General features: G+C 39.3%; 1 protein-coding gene across 9 annotated transcripts in view; it reads right to left on the reverse strand.

The window, feature by feature from the left end:
* PDS5A (PDS5 cohesin associated factor A) overlaps positions 1–16,963 on the reverse strand; it is a 51,985-nt gene that overhangs the window by 13,099 nt on the left and 21,923 nt on the right. For all 9 annotated transcript variants that reach the window (XM_083630086.1, XM_083630083.1, XM_083630082.1 and 6 more), the window contains exons 10-24: positions 16,397–16,491; positions 15,764–15,909; positions 14,231–14,382; positions 11,985–12,098; positions 10,647–10,728; positions 9,610–9,658; positions 9,381–9,520; positions 8,242–8,357; positions 7,739–7,844; positions 6,817–6,977; positions 5,813–5,936; positions 3,195–3,353; positions 2,958–3,026; positions 1,318–1,454; positions 205–328 (exon numbers count right to left, since the gene is read on the reverse strand). In XM_083630086.1, the coding sequence (XP_083486212.1) occupies positions 205–328; positions 1,318–1,454; positions 2,958–3,026; positions 3,195–3,353; positions 5,813–5,936; positions 6,817–6,977; positions 7,739–7,844; positions 8,242–8,357; positions 9,381–9,520; positions 9,610–9,658; positions 10,647–10,728; positions 11,985–12,098; positions 14,231–14,382; positions 15,764–15,909; positions 16,397–16,491 (1,774 nt within the window). The remainder of the gene's footprint in view (positions 1–204; positions 329–1,317; positions 1,455–2,957; positions 3,027–3,194; positions 3,354–5,812; positions 5,937–6,816; positions 6,978–7,738; positions 7,845–8,241; positions 8,358–9,380; positions 9,521–9,609; positions 9,659–10,646; positions 10,729–11,984; positions 12,099–14,230; positions 14,383–15,763; positions 15,910–16,396; positions 16,492–16,963) is intronic.

Below are 16,963 nucleotides of genomic sequence, written 5' to 3' on the forward strand. Positions count from 1 at the left end.
TTCCAGTCCCGGGAGAAGTGCAGAGAGCGTTCACATGACACACTGCAGCCGACACACTAATGTGTCATGACACACATTTTGGAAAGCTCTGGTTTAAGGAAAGAAAGACAGGTAATCTTAGACTAAACAGTAGCTTTATGATAGGGAATGTGCCCTACCTTAATTAATTGTTCCTCTCACAGCTCTTCAAAGACAATTACTTACGTTAATGACCAATGCACAGAGTTGGAATTGCTCTGGGGTAATAATTTCGTGGTAACAGGGCTCCTGTGCAAGCTTCATTATGGCACTGCCAGCAGCCAGACGTAGACGGGACATATCAGATTTGCTGCATACAAGAGAAGACAATCATCCCTGTATCTCAGAAGACAACCTTGTGTCTAAAGATGCATAAGCAGTATGAAACGTCTAGAATTTCACGGAAAGGTCATGACTTCTAGCTGAGAAACTAACTTCCTGGTCACCATGCTGTGAACATTACCATGTAAATTTTACACACACTGCACCATAGATGAGAAAACTCATCCCAAAACACACTGTGAGCTGTAGCTGCCCACAAAAATAAATAAGTATATAAATGAAGGACCTACCCATGTGATGCTGACACAAAACCCCTGCACAAACACTATGCAATAGAACCAAAGATCATTACCCTCCCAAAGTTCTCTCTCTTCCCCCAACTGCACAATGCATACGACAAGTGACTCATCCAGAATGTAAACAAAATGTGAAAAAATACTCCATGAATTTAAAATGGAAACACTATATGTATGTTTATTTGAATGTCTGAAACACTAGAAAATGTTAAAAACAAACAAACAAACAAAATAAATGTTTTGTGTCCTCTCTTTCAGTTCTAATAAGGGAAAGAACAATTGGTCTTAACTGAAGAGTAGATTTATAAGGCGGACGATGAAGACACTGCAACCCTCCCTGCTGTAGTCTGCAGTTGTGCTAATTTCAGACTACCGCCAAGGCTTTATTTAAGGGTTCCCTTTGTTCCTCTGTTTAAGGAGTTACATTATTTATTTTGGGGGCATGTCATCAGCCAGGGGGAGGTAGGCAGGTATGTTCAGATTTCTTTTCTAGGTATGTACATTGATTATTGCTGCTTGGCGAGTCTGAAAAACTAATTTAAGCCTGCCTACCACAATTCTGTGCTCCTGCCTCCGTCACGTGATGAGGGAATTACCCAATCCAGTGGCTTCATCATCCACCGCAATAAATTCTATATACACAGTTCTTGCTTCTAAGCAACTTGATGGATCGGGACATAAATATCAACTGTTATCAGTGAAAATTTGGGGGAAGTCTTACCTAATTCTCTTCTGTTCTGTCAAGTCTCCTTCACTGACCAACATAGCTGATAGTAACCGGAGTGTTGAATTTGCAGATTTTGACTGGTTATTCTTCATACCCAAAAGCCAACGTACTAGAAGTTTAATTGCTTGAACCTATTAGCAGATAAAATCAAGTCATTGATACTTCTAACAGCATTACTAAGTATATTTTAGTTCACCGCCTACGATCTGAGAGCCTCCTCTATTGAAATATAACGACTGAAAATTGTATTCACATTCAATTTCAGAATAGAAAAAACCTGTGTGAATTTCATGTTAAACAAGGGTCACCAACCTTTCTGGACCAGTGGGCCCATTTCTAATTTTGAGAAAACACTCTGGGTGCCAGTCGCAAAACAGCTGCCATTAAGTCAGAACACAACACAGTTGCTATGGCATAAAACAAAATTCGAGCGAGTATGGTCACTGCTACTTCCCTCATCCCACTCTGACAAGCTCATGCTTGCTGTGGGATGTCAGCTATGTCTTCCTGGTTCTGACTCTGGAGGTGACACAATATTTTCCACACACATAGACAATGATCCTGTTGCTGACTAGTAACAGCAGGGAGCCTGAGTATCAGGGGGAAAATACAAGGTGGCTACACCACTCATTTATTCTTTCAAACTCAGCATACACACCTACAGACCACAGGAACACATGCATCTCTGCCAAGCGCATCTCCCTCTCTCTTTCTCAGACCACAACATACAAACAAACCACAGATGAATATATCCCTCCCTCTCACACATGCACACCACAAATATCTAAGGCTACACATAAACCCATCCCTTCCCTCCCTCCCACATCTCACCCCCCCCCAGCCAAGTGCATCTCTCTCAATCACACATGCACAGCATACTTGAGCACCCACACATTCAGAAATGCCCCACCAAGGGTGAAGGAAGCGCTTGCAATTTTTAAAAATCCCTCCCGACCCCATACACAAGGGTCCCTAACTTGGTGCCCAATGGCACTGGGTTGGTGATTCCTGTGCCAAGACATAACACAAAAACCGGATTGGAAAAAAGGAAGATTAATACTTTTGCAACATGCTTCTCACATTTTCTTTCAATTTGCTTTATCATATATTTGAATGTATGTATTCATGTACTGTAGAAACAACTGAAAAAATGTGAACTTGTTACTTAAGACAGGTAATTCCATTTTTAAGACCGTAAAGCCTTCTAACTTCAGTTTTAGGAGATGGCTGTCTAGATTCTAAGCATTTATTCATTTACTTACCTTGTTCCATTTTCATTTACATAACATAAAAGTAACAATAAGAAATTTTTAAAAAGCTATTTCATTATAAGGCAAGAAGCAAATATCACATCATTTCACGTGTATTAGCTGAACAGAGATTAAGTAGGCATTTGTAACAAATTAATTACACCAACTTCGAAGAGCATTTAATGAAACAAACCTTTATCAGCAAATAAAGAGCAACGTACTTGTACGACCAGACATACAGAAACTGAATTTCTTTGAAGGCCGATACGTTACAAAGGCCAAGCTATACTGTTTATGTTTATATTGACAAATAGATTTAATACTGTTGTACATTTTTGTGAGAAATTGCTATGCCTTACAGTTAAAGGTAAGAAACTAATGTACCTTTGCTAGGACTTCTGGAGAAACCTCTTCATCTGGTGACCACAATTTCCCATTTTTCTCACCTGTAGACTGCAAAGATTTATGCATGATTGATAGCAATTTTTTAAAACGCACAAAAGAATTTAAAAAAGAATTTAAATATATTTTGCCTTCATCTTGCAAGCTCATATAGCACCAGATATTTACGTAACATTCTTCATTCTTACCATAAAGCCATTATATCGCTCTGAGCCTTACCCTGTCGTTCATCAGGAGATCTTTTACAATGAAATTTGCAACTACGGATTTCATTGGTGATGCAAACTGGTCTGGTGCCAACATGGAAATGTGACCCAAAGAAACTAATGGTGTTATAAGTTGCTCTGGAACATCAGCATTCAAACTTCTACTTAGAGGCTGGAGGAGGAGAGAGAAGAATTATTGCACATTAACGTACTTCCAAAAAAAAAAATACTAACCTGTATAGTTCTGTTACAAATATATATCTCAAGAAGACCCAAAATGCAGTACAAGCTCAGTTTCTTACTCAATTTAATATACTGGTATGAACCAATATATTAAAAATCAAATACCTTAAGCACTCTACACCAAGAGAGCAACTTGTTCCCTATATCCATCTTATTTTCAGAAGCGCTTTATGCTACACCATCTGCAATTGGGTAGAAGAGTTCATATCCAATGAGCTCCTTGGAGGAAGGGTATGATAAAGACATGGGATATGGTCCAATGTAATAGAAGTGGGCATTTGCTCATACCATGGAGCTTCTCCTTCGTCTGTCCCCCCCACCTCAAAATCTGCTCTGGAATATTGAGGGAACCTCTGGAACAGATTGGAGGGTGCAGGGGGCTTCAGGGGGAGATTAAAGAAACTGTAAGTACAGTTGCACAAGCAGGCACACATCACTCGAGGTAAGCGAACAGTTTGGGAAGGCTCAATTCACATTCCATTTTGCATCTTACTTTTGCCCCTTGGGCATGAGTGTGGAGTTGGAGGTTAATCAGAGCAGTGTGTCATAAATATATATGCCGAGTTCCACTGTGACCTCTCAAGGAAGACATTGTTTTACAGTGAATTGTAGCTTTTCTTGCCCGTTTAAAATGGGTGCAGGGGTCAAGCTGGGAGTCATGTTGCAAATGGAGAATTATATGTTAACATACATACCAAGTTGTGTTATGGTTCCTCAGTGCCCAGTATCAAATTATAGGGCTTGAACATCTTTCCTGCATCCTTTGGGAATGGTTATGGGGGCAACATTGCATTATAACATCTAGAGCTGTGTCCAGAACATGCACATTAAACTTCATTAAACCAAAGACTTTGCTTGCTTGGCAAGCAGCTAAGTACAGTGGTACCTCGGGATGCAAACGGGATCCGTTCCAGAGCCCCATTTGCATCGCGACCGGAACGCAAGACGCAACGGCGCGTGCGCGGGTCGCGTTTTGCCGCTTCCGCGCATGACGTCATTTTGAGTGTCTGCACATGCGTGAGTGGCAAAACCCGGAACTAACGCGCTCCGTTACTTCTGGGTTGCCACGGAGCGCAACTCAAACGCACTCAACCCGAAGCACATTCAACTCGAGGTATGACTGTACACAATTTGTTTACTTCCTGTTAAAAACCTAAAACTAAACCAAGTGCAGTACTGAAACTGAGGAATGGGTCTGGCATGGTCTATTCCTACTTTGTCTTCAATACAAAATAGTCAAATTCATGAGTAAAGGTGTAAGTAGATAAACTGAACTTTTTAGAATTCATAATGTCAGAATGGCTTGATATTCAAACAGGAAAAGACATTTGAATCAGTTTTAAGTGAGTATAAAGTCTTGCTGGATATGACAAATTCGGGGAGGATACGGCTATTGATGGCTACTAGTCATGAAGGCTATGTTCTGCTTTTGCTGTTGGAGGCAGTATGGTTCTATCTATCTATCTATCTATCTATCTATCTATCTATCTATCTATCTACCAGGCTAGAAATCGCAAGTGAGGAGATCACTAGTGCACTCAGATCCTGCTTATGGGCTTCTCACAGGGATCTGATTGATACCTGTGACAACAGAGTGATGGACTATATGAGCCTTGGGCTGATCCTATGTTGTAAAGTTCTTTCTATCACCAGGTGTCAAAAGGGCATGCTGGAATGAAGAACTCTTCCATTCCATCAAGACACTATAGAGGTGAGGAATAATGGCAGCTTGAAGTGTTGTTGCAACTTGAATTGTACCTGAAGAACTTACCAAGTAAAACCACCACTTGTCAAGCGATGTTTATCAGCTATCAATTACGTGCCTTTAACTGACTGTATTATATGCAGGCTTATTTAAAAAGAAACAAAGTGCGATCAACATTCCTGCTACAGTAAAACACCAGAACAAAAATAGTTTCAATCTATTGACAAATGTGCCCTTAACTTTCAGTCCTTCAGTCAATCATATAAAGCATTAGTTAATTTTCTAATACTTCTAATGGAAGTAAAATATTGCTAACTACTAGTGGACCCTGACCACTTCTTGAAGTGTTGTACAGTGGTACCTCGGGTTACATACACTTCAGGTTACATACCCTTCAGGTTACAGACTCCGCTAACCCAGAAATAGTTCTTCAGGTTAAGAACTTTGCTTCAGGATGAGAACAGGAATTGTGCTCTGGCGGTGCGGCGGCCCCATTAGCTAAAGTGGTGCTTCAGGTTAAGAACAGTTTCAGGTTAAGAATGGACCTCCGGAACGAATTAAGTACTTAACCCGAGGTACCACTGTATATTCCTTGAAAACCCTGGGTTGTTATAATAATTTCAAAAGGTCTGATAATTGTGATTCCACCCTTTCATGGCTTTTAAGAAGTCAGACAAACCTACCTCAAAAATCTGTGCAAGCTGAACTTCTTTATTTGAAAATATGGCATGTATACAGTGGACAGCTTGTTTTGCTTGGTGAGGTGTTCCTCTCTTTGCTTTCTGATGCAAAATAGGAATAAGGGTTCTGTACAGAGTTAGCACAAAAAAAAAATTATACCAAAAATAAATTCCTGTAATGTTTGCAGGAAGTCAGTGCAAGATTTTTTTGAAACATAGAGAACCACCATATAAAATTAAATTAAGAGCACACATTCTTAGGTGGAAAGGTAGTTCAAATGCATTGGTCATTGACAACCCCCACCATCACCCACATGAAATGGGATGCTAGATTAAAAGAGATCCAAGCATGGCTCTTTTATGGTCTTAAGACATACATGAGCACCAAGGTTCACCGCTCTTCCCAACCCGGCAAAAAATCTAACTACAAATCATGGCAGTGGTTTTCAACCAGTGTGCCGTGACACCCTGGGGTGCCTTGAATGATGGTCAGGGGTGTCATGTGCAACACTGGCCTCTGCCCCTTTTTCTTTCCCTCCCTCCCTCCTCTGATGCCCTCTCAGCTTGCTTAAAGCCAAAGCCCTGGCTATAAGCTCTGCAGGTAAATGGTACCTCTGGAAGACATCTCTTTTGGGGCAGGTTGGGCAGCTCAGAGACCAGGGGTGGCCGCAGTGGCTGCCCAGAGGACTCCCAAGGAGAGAGGAGGCTGAGGGAACACTCCACAAGGAGGATGTTCAAAACCGGGTGAGAGGCTGCCATTTCTGCAGGCAAGGGGTGACATAACTGGGCTCCTGAGCCCCAGATGGGTGCCGCAGAAAGAATGCAGTTGGTCAAGGGAGCCGTGGACTCAAAAAGGTTGAAAACCTCTGAATTATAAGGGATGCAATAGTAATGGGCAATGAGGTTATACGTATTTGCACCAGCAAGAAAAAGATTGTCTAATATCAAAAAGCTGAAAGATAAGACAGTACCAAATGCATTTATGGTGTTTGAAGAAATGCACTCACGATCGTATCTGGGGCAGATCAGTTTCTATTTTGTGCCCAGTGTTTCTGAATATCTGAATGGCTGCCTCTGCTACTTTATCATCTTCCATCCTGAGGCACTGCAGGAGAGATTCATACGTCTCTGCAGAGTGGAACGAGGTAGGATGCGTGAAAGACAGAACCTATGGACACATATCAAAACAAATTAGAAAAACATATTCATGAATGAATCCTGAATATCTGGGAGTGGGGCAGGGTATAAATCTAAATATAGATTCATTTCCCTTTGTGCTTGCCTCAAAGGAAGGGGTGGGAAACACTAAGATTATATTGTGGAAGTCCGAATTCTTGACTTTCAGAGTTTATTATTTTTAATAACTTTTTTGTATTAGCTTTTCAAATTTTACAAATTCTTTTAAACCACCATCAGAATAAATCTCTCATATCGATTGACTTCCCATCCACACTTCCATGGTGTTCTTTTCTTACCTTATAAAGCTGCTATACTGCTTATATTTTACTCATTATATTTTGTCTAATTTTGTGTTGTGCCACAGCCACCTTGACATCCATGAGAATTGTTCAGTGCCCCCAGGGCATTTTGTCCCTCAAGCCCACAGCACTTTCTCAAAATTTGAACTGTGACCACTCATCCAAAAAAAGGCTGGCAACCCCGATCTAATCCTTCTACACACAATGCAATTTATTGTGCTAATACCTAGGACAACATACATCTAAAATTCACTGCATTATTGCAATGTACAAAGAGATTAAAAGGGATTGTAGCTGGCCCATTCCATAGGTTTCTTCAAGTGAATGTCAGCATTTGAAGAAAGGTTTTAAATGTCAAGAAGCAGCACTGACTCTTCCAAAGAATACTGAAATGGACTGCAGTGTAGTGAATTTAGAAGTATTACTAAACAAGTAATTTTACAGACAGTACCTTGAGAAGTTCAAGCCCTGAACGAATAGCTGTATCGGGGCTTACACCCTCCTCTTCATCATCAGCTGTCCCTTCTATCGATTTATTCATCAGCTTTACTAATGCACTAAGAAAAAAATTGGGGGGGGAGCTTAAATGTACACTTACAGCTTACATATTATACACACATTCAATCTACTATTTCTTTGTAAAAAAAGAGGAGACATCTATGTAACCAAGTCAGTCTAATATTCCAGTTTTCTTCTGAATATTGCTTATTTTCACAATAATCTAGAATATTATTGAAATATTCTTATTTCAATAAAATTTTCAACATACCTTCACCTTTGTTCAATATTCCATTTTATTTTTAAAAGCAAATCTTATTTTTTATTAATTGGTTTAAACTCATTCCTAACTACTTTTAAGTGTATAAATCAGATTTCAAAAGAAACTCATATTAGCAACAGTAAAGAGCTGCCTTGCAAAAACACTAAGATGGGACAGCTGTCGGTCAAGCTTACCTGATGGCTTCTGAGTCAATGTGTACAGGGGCAATTCTTTCCAAAAGAAATTTTACCATCTCCAGGAAAGGATTGGTTGGCTGTTTAGGATTAGCAAGTTTCCGTGCAATCTCCCTCTGAATAAAATAAAAGGATTAAGTTATGACAATTTGTACAAGCAATACTCCGAATGAGTCAAACAAACAAACAAAAACAAAAGCCACACAAGCTCCATAGCTCAAATACTGCTAAACAGAGCTAAATTTCTTCTAGCCTTAATTAAATGTGTGAACTAGGTACAACCTTCAAGCATGAATGACAAATTTTTTTGTGGGGGTTTCCCACCCCCCACTAATGGCTGGAAGAAGGGGCAAAAGTTATATTAAAGTATCACCCTTTTTGGACTATCTCTCAGCTTTCAGAACTTGGGAGAGAATGTCAGTGAATCCTCTGCTCCGGTGGTGTGGTGATCATTGACAGGTCAGCCCAAATTAAAGTTACCTGTCCTCCATAAATTTCCTGTCCACAACAAGACAGCAAGATTTTATCATGGTGGTTGAGCTGGTGTGTTACTGAGACACGAGTGACTGAGCTGGGCAGATCACCTTTATTTTAACTGTGCCACACCGGGATATGCAGTGAAGCAGCAGCAGACAGATAAAAGTACCATACTTTTCCATGTATAAGATTAGGTTTTCTTATTTTAAAATAAGGTTAAAAATATGGGGGCGTCTTATACGCGGATAGTGCATATGCCCATTTTCTAAATTTGGGGTCCCCAAAAGTAGGGGGTGTCTTATACATGGAAAAATACAGTACTTTCTTCTCACCAGAATAGGGGCCTTCTTAGGAGTGGAGGAAAAGCAAAGTGTGCACTTATTTAAACTATTGCTTATTTTAAACAACAGTTTAATATTTTGTGTGAACCAAGCCAGTAAAACTTGCTTGTGGGTAAACATTTAGGAGTACGCAGGCATGTGTATATACACTTCCTAAGGATTTTCCATTATCAGGAGCATCCCTGACTTCTTGGCTCATCTTTCTGACCCTTCCTACCATGTCAAAGCCCCATATTTTTATTGTGGTATTCCTGTTCAGAAATGCATAAAAGAAACATAGCCTATCTATACTGGAAACAATAGTAAAAACCTGGTTCTTACCACACAGACATCTGCTTGCTTACAGGAGCAGGTAGGACTGATTAATAGTTCAAGCTGAGAACGAAGCTTCTCATCATCACCAAGAACCTGATTGAACTTTTTCACAAAGTCTTGTGCCTTCCCAGGATCAGGAAGATTTTCTATAGAATTGAAATTCAAAAAGGTAGTTTATAGTAGCAGCTTTAGTTGTACTGAAAAAAACAATGTAATACTCATCTACAGATCTTACTTGCTATGGTCATCAGTTTTCCAAACATAGCAGCACTGTTTGCTTCTGACTGAAAAGAGAAGTTCAGAATGAGCATTTATACAGAAAGTTTTGTATACCAGAGTTGCGTCTACTGTTGCAGAATCTCTCTTCTCTCCCCTCACCCCACTTTGGTATATTGGTTCACGATTACAAATACATGATCATCAAATAAAATAATACACAAATATTAGCGTTTTGCTATCCCATAAAAGCCAATTTCCAACAACAAAGCAGTCCTAACCTAAACGCAGGCAGCAGTAGAATTTGATGGAGCAGCATAATCACCACTACAGCCCTACCAGTCACACTGGCCAAGGCTGGCATTCAGAGTGGGCACAAATTGGACTGAATGCTGTCAAGTGGCTACAGTGAAACTGAATTGGGATCCAGTGAGTCCTAGGCCTGCTCAACCTCTCTCTCTCTCTCCCCCGTTTTGGGCTTTCTGGGGACTACCATAGGTAGGAATCATGCCAATGACAGGAATGGGAAGATCTACACCAGAGGAGTGGTGCCAGCACAATAGTTTTGGTCTGCGCAGAAGAACACATTTGCTCTATTCCACTGCCCCCAAGCCAGCAGATCAGGAGTTTGGATTGCAGTGTAAATTACCAAAAAGAGATACTTTTGTCTTTTCCTCAAAAAACCCAAAGGAAAATGCTAAATATTATTTAGTAATGTATTATTCTGATTTAGTCTATTAAATGTTGCTTCTAGTTTGTTCTTTCAGGAACATTAGAAAATTTTAATGCAAGAAGTCACTGATTGTAAAGGACTGACAACAAATATTTCTGAGCAAGAGTGGATTCATTGCTTTAAAGTTCCATTAAGATACTGATTACTAAGTTCTGAACTAAGAAAAAGGCAGTATTAGAATTTGAAATTAAAAAAGGGGGGGGGAAAGAATTTGAAATTAAGTTTAAAACCATCATTTAATATATTAATTCTAAAATATATGCAGATGTGTTACAAAGCATTAAATGTAAAATGAGGCAATTAAGTTATTGTGAAAACCGTACAGTGGGTTGCTTGTGCAAATCTAGTAACTCCCGCACATGACTCCTAAGCATGTTCTGGCATTTCCACATTTCATTCAGTGCCCTAAGCATAAAAGAAATGACAAATGTGTTAAAATCTGAAAAACCAGTGTGATTCTAAAAATACAACATTGAGTCCCAAGCTGACTGTTCTTCTATCACATTATCTCTTGTTGGCCCAATATCCTGCTCTCAATAACTTCTCCAGCAACAAGGCTGAACATATATTATGTGTATATGAAGATCTAGATGCCTTCCCACCTTTCAGTTGGTTTTTAATCAGTGTGTGCCTGCACATGCATGCACATAGGCACACACACACAAAATTCACTGAGCTCTTTATTCAACTAGTAATTTCAAATTACCATGTCTTAAAATCCAAATACAGAAGCTAACCTTGAATAAAATACAACTATTGACAAGATACTAGGAGTGAACATTGGCTCTGTGCATACTATGAACTATGAGGAAAACTCAGGGAAGGTCCTCATGTTTCTGAGTCGGCTGTTAAAAATATATCATGAGGTGGAACAGGAACTCCCTAAGCTTTTGTGTGTTCTGTGGCCTTGAAAGTCCAAAAATGTACAATCATGTATCTTTCTTTCTTTCTTTCTTTCTTTCTTTCTTTCTTTCTTTCTTTCTGACAAACAAACTCAAGCAGACTGGAGTACTGTCTAAGTATTAAGAGGAAGGGTGGTGGTGGAGGAAAATGGGATAAATCTTCATTTTGTTGGCTAGGAAGGACAACCCCCCCCCCCCCGTCTAGTCTAGGGATTTATGCTATTTTTCTACTACCCTCTTCCCTATGATTTCCACTGTATCTACCCCATATCAGTGAAGTCTGCCCTTTTTCTTTGTTCTAAAAAAATAATAAGCAAGCTACAGGAGCTTTCTGTGCATGATCGGGACAGGCTTAATCCACTCTGAAAGACCTGCTATGCTTGCAAATTTCATCCTCTTCTAAGAATAGAAAATAAAGTTAAAGTTATGTTATAATCCCACATAATGGGGAGGGGGACCGATTAAATTCTGTCCTGAATAATGAGTTCAATTGCAAAGACACAGACAGCACCTGAAACAGATAGGGCTGCTTCCCAAAGCAACAGCTATTGATACGAATTGAATCTTATGGCCAGTGTACACTCCTAGTAGACACCCAGTTCAGCAAATTGCTTAAACAAGTTTGCTCATCTTAACAGGTAAACTAATACGTAGTATTCTGAACAGTGAGGCATTTTGTTTTTGAACCTCTTACATATTGTGTGTTTAAAGCGACTGCTAAAGAGCACTGAAAACTTCCCTGTGTAGAAGGATACTCACTTAACAGCATTTGGATCTAAGCTAGCATACAAATAATATAAGCACTTCATCCGCTCTTCTGTTTCCAAGTTATGTGGAACAAGATACTGAGCAAAGATTTTCTCCACCAATAATCTGCAAAGGAAAATAAATTGACAGATTTTGTATTTTCCAAAATACTCATACTTTCAAATTATGCGCACAAGCCTTTGTATACCAGGACATCATCCTCTCATTTCCACATTATCTGCTATCCCAAAACAAGTAGGTTTGGGTGGATCTCCCCTGGCAGTTCCTCCAAAAACCTCTGTCAAGAGCTGGGGGAGCCTGCTGAATGGGGAGGGGCTGTCCACCAAAAACTGGGTGGAGTCACTTTCCGTAAGTATGAGCTCATGGAAGGAGCCTCTCCCAGTTTTCAGCAGCCCCTCTCTCCCACCATGATACAGCTCACTCTTTGATAAGAGTGAGGCCCTTGCAACCCCTCAAGCAAAGATTTTCAGCAGACTGGTGGAGGAGGAGGAAAGATAGTCACCTTCTGGCAACCCCCTTCTACCAACACTTCTCAGGATCTAAACCAAAGAAACTATTGCATCTGCTTGAAAGACTGTAGAATACCCCTTAAAGGTAAAGGTACCCCGACCATTAGGTCCAGTCATGGCTAACTCTGGGGTTGCGGCGCTCATCTCGCTTTATTGGCTGAGGGAGCCAGCGTACAGCTTCCGGGTCATGTGGCCAGCATGACTAAGCTGCTTCTGGCGAACCAGAGCATCACACGGAAACACCGTTTACCTTCCCTACTTGCACTTTGACATGCTTTCGAACTGCTAGGTTGGCAGGTGCAGGGACCGAACAACGGCAGCTCACCCCGTCGCGGGGATTCGAACCGCTGACCTTCTGATTGGCAAGTCCTAGGTTCTGTGGTTTAACCCACAGCGCCACCCGCGTCCCTTAGAATACCCCTTTCTATTATTAATTATAATATTAATATCACTAATGGGAATTAGTGTTTAATTAAGGTAAAGGAATTAACTAGCCCCTGTAGTTCATCTGGAGAAAACAAATACACTTCTCTCATCTAATGGCAAATTCAACAGTGAGATGCCCTGAAAACATCTTTAAAAAGGACCAAGTAAAGAAGGCACACACTTTTCCTTTATGAAAATACAGAATCAGCAGAAATTACCAAGAGACTAAAATTCCATTTTTAAAAAGGAATCTTACGACAATGTATCACAAACATGTATTAGGGAAGAATGCTACTGTATCTAACCTTCGTTACATATATTTAAGCACCAGGCAAAAACATTCTTCTTCTCCCAGGCCTTTGGCTATTTAAACAATCTTATGGCCTTTAAACTTTAGGGGAGGGTGGTGTTTGTGTGTGCTACTATGTTATGTAATTTTGTGTTTTGATATTGTAAACTGCCCTGTGATCCTCAGATGAAGGGCAGTATAGAAATTTAATAAATAAATAAATAAGACCACCACCACCCCGATTATATGTTTGTATACAGGCAAAATTAATCTATGCTGCATAGGAATGCCTGCACCAGGGTGTTTCTTGCAGCACGCTAGTATTTTGCAGCTCTCCCTTTGGAAACCATTTAGAACAATTATATTCTGTTGTTCTATCAAGATCCTGAAGACGGCCATCAGAAGAAAAACATACAACAGATGTGAAACACAATGGTTCATTTCAGACATCAAAATCCCTGCTTGCACAGTTTAATTACTGTGGCATGCCTTAATGTCTGAACTGGATGAACTATTTGGCACTAACCAGAGATTATCACCAAACTGGTTTTGATCCATGGTTCTGAAGCAACTCATGGTTAGTGATGACCAGTTTGCTCAATTCAAGTATCCTGGCAAATTACCATCATCTCAAATCACAGAAGGGAGAAAGGGGAAGTATGTAAGCCTATAGAGCTTACCAATTACCCAAACTATTGTTCAGCAATAGCTCCATGCTGGCCAAGTTGAGCCATGGGAAATTTTATTTACGTTTCTTTGGAACAGCAGTTATTTTGAAGTACTTTTGCCACCAGTTAAAGGCTTATTTACCCTGGATTTCCCTGATCATTAGTAAGGGTCTTGGCTGCTCTTGGTTAATACTTTTGTGATGTTTTTACTGGTACTTCTATTGGATTTGTGCATTGTTTTACATTGTGATGTGATTTGTAATTCACTGTATTGAAAGAGAAATAGGTTTAGATAAATAAATTGGATATTGTGCCACTTGAGGAAATGGCTTAACACTGACTTACTTGTCATCAATGCTATTCTGATAATATATGTGCAAAAGTTTATCCTTTATCCAGCTCACTTTCTCTGCTGCATCTTTTCCAGCTTCGGCATGAAGACAGTATTTCTTGTATAGCTGGGCAAGACCCATCATTGCTTCTTTTCTTACTCGCCACTTAAAAGGGGGAAAAAGAAAGCATTTTTAGGTTTACAGGATTACATACTCTCTTTTTCTTATTTAATGAGTGCCCTTGATCTGTTCAAAGTGGGGTGGTTTGTAATTACCCTTTGGTGAATATTTTGGAACCTTTATTTTAAAAAAACATTTTAACTGTTTTTCTTTCATCAGTCCCCCTATTTTTATCTCCGCCCTTGTTATGGATAAAATAGTGGCTTCTAAGAGATTTTGGAGTTTTTTACTAGGTGAATGTGTTTAAACATTTTCCTAATTCTTTATACTATTTTTAAACAAATTTTAAACAATGAATTTCTGTTTACTATCAGGTGACACAGCAAGTATTGTTTCATAATATCTGGCAAAACAGTGGTGCAGGATACTGTTTTTTGTATGTTATATGAGAAATGGGATTTTTGTGTCTTTGCTAGATCACTGAAAACCCCCCAATATTTGTGGTTACAGAATCTCATGGATTGTAAGATGTTTGTGAAATGTATTCTGCCTCTGATATTATACACCACAACTTGGTAGCTTTAGTTTGAATTTCCCTGTATGTTTTCCAATGACTAGAATGTTTCTGAAATATCTAAAATGTAACTTGCTGTGGAAGAACCATCATTATGGTTTTTCTTCTTTTTCACAGCCTGCAGGACCATAGAAATCCATAAACATTTTACTTTTCCCAAAACAAAAGCCAGACAAGAACACTATCCACAAAAGTAGCCCTGTTCAGTTTTGACTACTTTAAAGAAAGGAGACAGGACTAATACAATCTTTTGTCTAAAATGTCATTGTAAGTTTCTAAATAATTAAATACTGAGAACAGAAACTGACATTTGACAGCTTAAATGTCACAACAGGTCAGCAATCACTTTTACTTTGAAAACTGTCAATGTGGTGATAGTAAGAACAAGTCCTGCTGTGATGCAGATAATATAGCATTTAGACAGGACATGTTGCTGTTACACTTTTTCAGCATGCAGGATCACAATCTCAGCCTGGAGTGAAAAGGGATTCTGAAAGTTGAACGAGCATTTCAGTAACTGGTTTTTGCCTGTTGTTGTGATGCAACGTGCAATGAAAAAAACTTAAAATATCCATACAACTTTGAAGCATGAAACTGCTACATTTTCACAGTTTTATTCTGTTATAGGATTTCCACTTCCACATGAGAATTCCCTTCACCCCCTGTAGTTTCTGGTACAGCCCCAACACCTGCTCTAGAAGTTCCCCTGATCCTCTAGCGTAGATTCTGGGGGAATACAAGGGACTCCAGAGGAGCGGAAGGTGAGGTCCTATTGCACAAGCAGAAATCCACTCATGTGACACTGGTTGTCGCCCTATGAGTTTTAACATTATAGCATTCCCTTCATCTTACCCTCTTGTCCAGTGTTCTCTCTCTGACAAAGCCAAGTAACTGGTCATTGACTAAAGAGAGGTCCCTCTTGCCAGCTGTTATTATTGTAACAATGACATCATGTCGAATGGCTTCTTCTGGATCATGTGACCTAACCTTTAAGTACTCTAATACAAAAAGAAAACATTGTCAGTTTTATGCTTCTGGCTTGGTTGCAATCAAAGAACAACAAATTAGGAATACTAAATACCTATCCTTAGCCTACAATTGTAAACACACGAGTTTAGGGAGAGATTAATATTATAACTTCAATTAGGAAAGCAACTGAACAGAGGAAAGTCACAGATTCCACTTAATGAAAGGCCTGCTGTGGTAAACTAAAAATTGCAAGAATATTAGAAATGATAAGCTACTCCATTTCGTATGTTGAATCATGCAAAATATCAGAACCATCACACCAGCTCCAATTCTATTTGAAAATTTGCCTTGAACAATCCTTCTAATCCTTCAACTGATTAAAAACATAATCAAGTCAAACATTTATATACATTATAATTATGTTAGTATTTGTCATGCCACCATGTTACGTACATGAGCTATTATCTTCATGCTCTTCTGTCTAATGAATCTAATCTAGGAGATAAGAGATCTTACCAGTGAGGTCTTTTGCTAAATCTGGATGGTTCATTAAACAATGGCTTGCAAATTTCACGCTTTCTAATCTCACAGGAACATGGATATCGTTAAATCTGGAGAAGGGGAAATTAATTTACAATTATAATAGACAAATAAACTTAGTATGTTTTAATAAACTCCATCATTTCAGAGTGCAACACATCCTGACACACGATAAGGCAAAGCAAACTCAAAACAAGTAGGACAAAAAAGTACAGTAATCCTTTGAATAAAAATGCAATAGGATGCATATAAGGTTACATTGAAACAGCTAAATGTATTGTCATTCGCCTAACCCTTTAGGGAAGAGCAGAACCTAACTAACTAGTTTACATAGTAGTGCTGAAGAACCTCTGCCCATTTTTCTCAAACCACACCCATCTACCCTCACAGCTGATTTCCTATGTATGCCAGATGTGGCTGCAAAGAAGCAATCAGGAAGTTTAAGTATGCTCCTGATTGTTCCTTGGCAAGCATGGTTTGCTACTGTTATTGATCAGCTGAAGTTTTCTATTTGCACGTGCAGTTTAAACCCAATGGTCTTCA

This window comes from Podarcis filfolensis (genome assembly GCF_964270895.1).
Source record: "Podarcis filfolensis genome assembly, chromosome: 9".
NCBI classification, from domain to species: Eukaryota; Metazoa; Chordata; class Lepidosauria; order Squamata; family Lacertidae; genus Podarcis; species Podarcis filfolensis.